Source organism: Phaeoacremonium minimum (assembly GCF_000392275.1).
Source record: "Phaeoacremonium minimum UCRPA7 unplaced genomic scaffold PA7_03_scaffold_496, whole genome shotgun sequence".
Taxonomy (NCBI): Eukaryota; Fungi; Ascomycota; class Sordariomycetes; order Togniniales; family Togniniaceae; genus Phaeoacremonium; species Phaeoacremonium minimum.
This window is the reverse complement of record NW_006921398.1, coordinates 1,156,860-1,161,099: the sequence shown is the minus strand read 5'-3', so window position 1 is coordinate 1,161,099 and position 4,240 is coordinate 1,156,860. Positions and strand designations below refer to the sequence as shown.

The 4,240-nt window shown below is 47.7% G+C and overlaps 1 protein-coding gene across 1 annotated transcript; it reads left to right on the top strand.

Moving 5' to 3' along the window:
• Window positions 1–2,619: 2,619 nt before the first annotated feature.
• Window positions 2,620–3,994, top strand: UCRPA7_7007 (putative wsc domain-containing protein; the record flags this gene model as incomplete). Its single annotated transcript, XM_007919542.1, has 5 exons — window positions 2,620–2,673; window positions 3,091–3,212; window positions 3,266–3,403; window positions 3,468–3,732; window positions 3,968–3,994. 5 exons carry the CDS (start codon window positions 2,620–2,622, stop codon window positions 3,992–3,994), a joined length of 606 nt encoding a protein of 201 aa, XP_007917733.1.
• Between the last annotated feature and the right edge of the window lie 246 nt (window positions 3,995–4,240).

Genomic DNA, 4,240 nt, shown 5'->3' with positions numbered 1-4,240 from the left:
AGAGAATTGGGGTGCTCTCACATCATATATATACTATATTGACCTCTGTCAGGGGTTAAGGAGCTTACTACTAGGCTTAGCGGGGCTCTCTTTTGTCACACAATTGGTATTCAATTTTTAGTAAACACAAGTAGTAACCAACGGACCTTATCAAGGTTGATGCACTTTTACAAGTAGATGGGCTATTATTTCATCTACTACTTGTTAGCACATCCATCTTACCGAGAGAGGGCTAGAAGAATGTAGAACCAAAGCACTGAGCCCATGGGGTATGGGGTTCACAACTTCATCATCCCCACGCCCTAAACCGCGTTAGGCAATCTCCGCAACGTAGTGACTTAAAACTTGTGGAGGCCATCGCCATTTTCCTGTTCAAGATTAAACCGATGGAGACAACGTTAGGTCTTTGTATGGGGGGCATGACGATCTTCTTGATTTTGATAGCAGTGCGTTGGTGCATTTATAACTGCTCTCCCCGGATTCGGCACCCCACAATCGGACTTCATCTGGTTATTCCCAACTTGTAGTGTTTTTAGCCAGTATTGCCTTAAGTTCTGAATCGTACAAAATGTTAAATTCTTTCAAATTTGATTGGAAATGCCATAAATGGGCTCTCTTCTATTGTTCAATCTCTGCAATCGGCGCACTCTGCTATGGCTACGATAATACCTATTACAATGGCGTCCTTGCCATGCAAGAGTTCAAGAATGACTACGGCAACCATGTCGAGAATGGAAAGAAGGCACTGGCTACATCCTTCCAAGCTCTGACAGCTTCATCAATTTATATTGGAGATCTTCTCGGTGCTATACTTGCGGCGCCGATTAATGACCGATGGGGACGCAAGGCTGTGTTCTGGGTCGCCTCTCTCTGCATTTTGGGAGGCGGCATTGCTCAGGTCGCTGACACGCACTATGAGGCGGTCATTGTTTTTGGGCGTATATTGATCGGTCTGGGTGTAGGCCAGTTCACTGTTACCTCTCTTCTATACATGGGAGAGGTGGCTCCTACATCCATTAGGGGACCAGCTCTGATGATGTTCCAATACCTCCAATCTTGGTCTCAGTTGATTGCATCGGGGCTCACACAAGGAACCGAAAGGATCAATAACTCTCTTTCATACAAGCTACCAATGGGCGGCCTCATCATCCTTCCGCTGATGATGTTCATCGGCTTACCCTTCATTCCGGAAAGTCCTGTTTGGTACATCCTCCATGGGAAGAGAGTCGAGGCCGAGAAGTCTTTGCGCAAGATTAACCGGAGTCAGTCAGCATATGATCCAGCCTCTGACATGGCAGTCCTTGAGGAAACAAAACAAGTCGAGGAGCAGCACGCCGAGTTTTCATCTTGGAAATCGTTGTATACCGACCCAGTTGAAAGAAGGAAGATTCTGTTTTCTGCTGGCGCCATGTTTGCACAACAAATTTGCGGTACACTGTTCTTCTACGTGTATGGGGTTGTGTTCGCTCAGGCCATTGGTATCGGGGACCCCTTTTTGATCCAGCTTATCACCAACATCCTACAAATCTTTGCAGTCGGTGCATCTGTAATAACCGGCAACAAAGTACGACGTCGAGTCAATCTCCTCATTACGAATTCTATGATGCTCTTTGCCTTTATCGTCATTGGTGGCATCGGTACACAAACAAGCCTGACGACAGCCTCCCAATACATCATTGTAGTCTTCTCATTCATCGTCATTATCGGCTTTAATTTTGGTCCTGGACCTTTAGCTTATACCATTGCTCGAGAAATGGCAGTCGGAACAAACCAGAACAAGATTATGTCCACCTCGATCGTCGTCTTCTATTTGACCACTTGGGTGGTCTCGTTCACCGCACCATACCTGTATCACGACGCAGGACTAGGCCCTATGCTTGGGTTCGTCTATGCAGGAACCACATGCATGGCTCTCACCTGGACCTGGTTTTGTGTCGGTGAAACTGCTGGCAGGAGCAACCTGGAAATTTCCTTGTTCTTCACGGAGCACATCCCAGCAAGAAAATGGAGAACACATAAATTCGCTCTGCAAACACCAGATAGTACCGACGAGAAGGACGGGTTTGCGATGGAAAGTCAATTGGACAAGCAAAGACCGAGCATAAAGAGGCGACAGAAGTGTAATTGCTGGATCATGGAACTTTCAAGATGTGTTGCATATGGTTAGTTAGTGGGTAGACAAACTATATTCATTCTTTTCCTATCCGTTATTCATGCAATCGCTCAATTAAATCAATTTTTGACGCCCACGAAATTTCCGATAAATGTTGACACAATTTAACGTAACATGAACTACACATGGTGGGCTCTTCTTCTTCTTCGAGAAGCTCGGGTAGGCCCGTTGTATTGCCTCCTTCTATCAGGTGTCGACCTTCCGTACAACGTATCGACAAGAGCGCCATGTTTGAATTCGATCGACTTTCGGATGTGGCGAGATGGTAAATTAAATCATGAGTACTCCCATAAAGTCCAGAGCAAACCCTGCAGAGGTCCGGATGCTCTGGGTTGTCTTGGTTTTCCTATTGTGTAAATGTGTACTCCTACTAATCCGTATTGGTCCAGTCTATTGGATGTCCTGGGCCGCCTAGACCTTGGGGCGCTTTCTGGACACGACGCCAAATGTACGCTACTGCTCGCCTTGCCCTGAGGTCAATTCAGCCTTCGCGCGCTACTGTGCGTACCTGCAGGGCCAGCGCCTCGTGGGCAGCCACATTATGTCTTTTTAGGACTGGTACTCGACGATAGCCGGCTGAGATTGCGCTCAAGAGCCCCATGAAGCCATGCGGCAGCGGCGCCACAAGCGAACATGAGACGACTTCCAGGAAGCTATTTTCGATAGTATCGTGGCTACTGTATCGGTACTTCTGAAGAAGCGGCCCAATTTCTTGTGTTCGTGTTGTTCACCCAAACGCGCTAGATATCACATAAGACTTAAAAATGTCATGGCCCAGTCGTTCTCCATGCTTTCCTGAGCTAGGAGAGTTTCTTCCGCAGGTGCTCGTCTTCACTGCACGGTTGCGGATCGCCGCAAGTCCATTCTTTTTGGCCTGAATTTGTGATTGCTGTTCAACGATAATGGCTATCTCGCAGGTGCGACTTTTCTGGGCCGTCGTTCTGGCTGTTCTGTGCCAGATCGGCTTGGCCGTTCCTTTCAATGGCCAAATCCGTGCTGTAACCGCGAATGCCATTGGTGATTATGTCTACCAGGGATGGTCAGTTGTGTTAGTGATACGAAATGAGCCCCTTGCTGATATTATCGCCTTAGCTACGTGGAACCCAGTGGGAGCCGAGCCCTTGAGACTGTCGCTACCAACGCTCAGATGACTCTCGAGATGTGCGCAACAATCTGCGCAGCGAGCACCAAGTCCAAGTACTTTGGAGTAGAATATGGGAAAGAGTGTTGGTGAGTCGAGGCTGTGACATCAGGTAAATCGGACATTTGCACTGACAGACGATTTTTCTTACAGGTGCGGAAGTGCTTTATCTGCACAAGCTACAGTCGCAAATGCCGAGTCCGAATGTTCATTCAAGTGTCCTGGTAACGCCACCGAGTACTGTGGAGCTGGTAATCGTCTGAGCCTTTTCAAGAACGCGAACGTTATTACAGCCTCTGGCCCGGCTGCCAAAGAGGTTGTCGGTGACTACACATACCAAGGATGCTACACCGATGCCGGTGCCAAGCGGGCTTTGTCAAAAGTCTACACAGACAGCGCCATGACCGTGGAGAAATGCGTTACTTATTGTGGAGGAAGTCCTTATTTGGGCGTAGAATATGGTTGGTGATAGTCTTCATCTGAGTTCAAGAACTCTACTAATGTCCTTGCAAAGCTGGAGAATGTTGGTGCGGGTCAAGTCTTGATGTTAGCAGTGTCCTTGCAACAGCTGAGACAGAGTGCAATATGGCTTGCAAGGGAGACTCGAGCACTCTTTGCGGAGGATCTAGCCGACTTAATCTCTACAAATCCAGCGTTTCGGCAACCTCGTCATCCAGTAGTGCAACAAGTAGTACCAGTGCTGCTACCCCGACAAATCGTGTAGGGGATTACCTCGCTCAAGGATGGTAAGTAACAGATATTCACCTGTGATTCCATGATCTGACAATACTTAGTTGGACGGATAACGACACCCATGGTCGAGCTTTACCAAGCCTCAATGCTTCAGATGCTATGACAATTGAGTATTGCGCTGCATATGCAAAGTCCAAAGGATACAAGTACTTCGGAGTTGAATACGGTAAGCT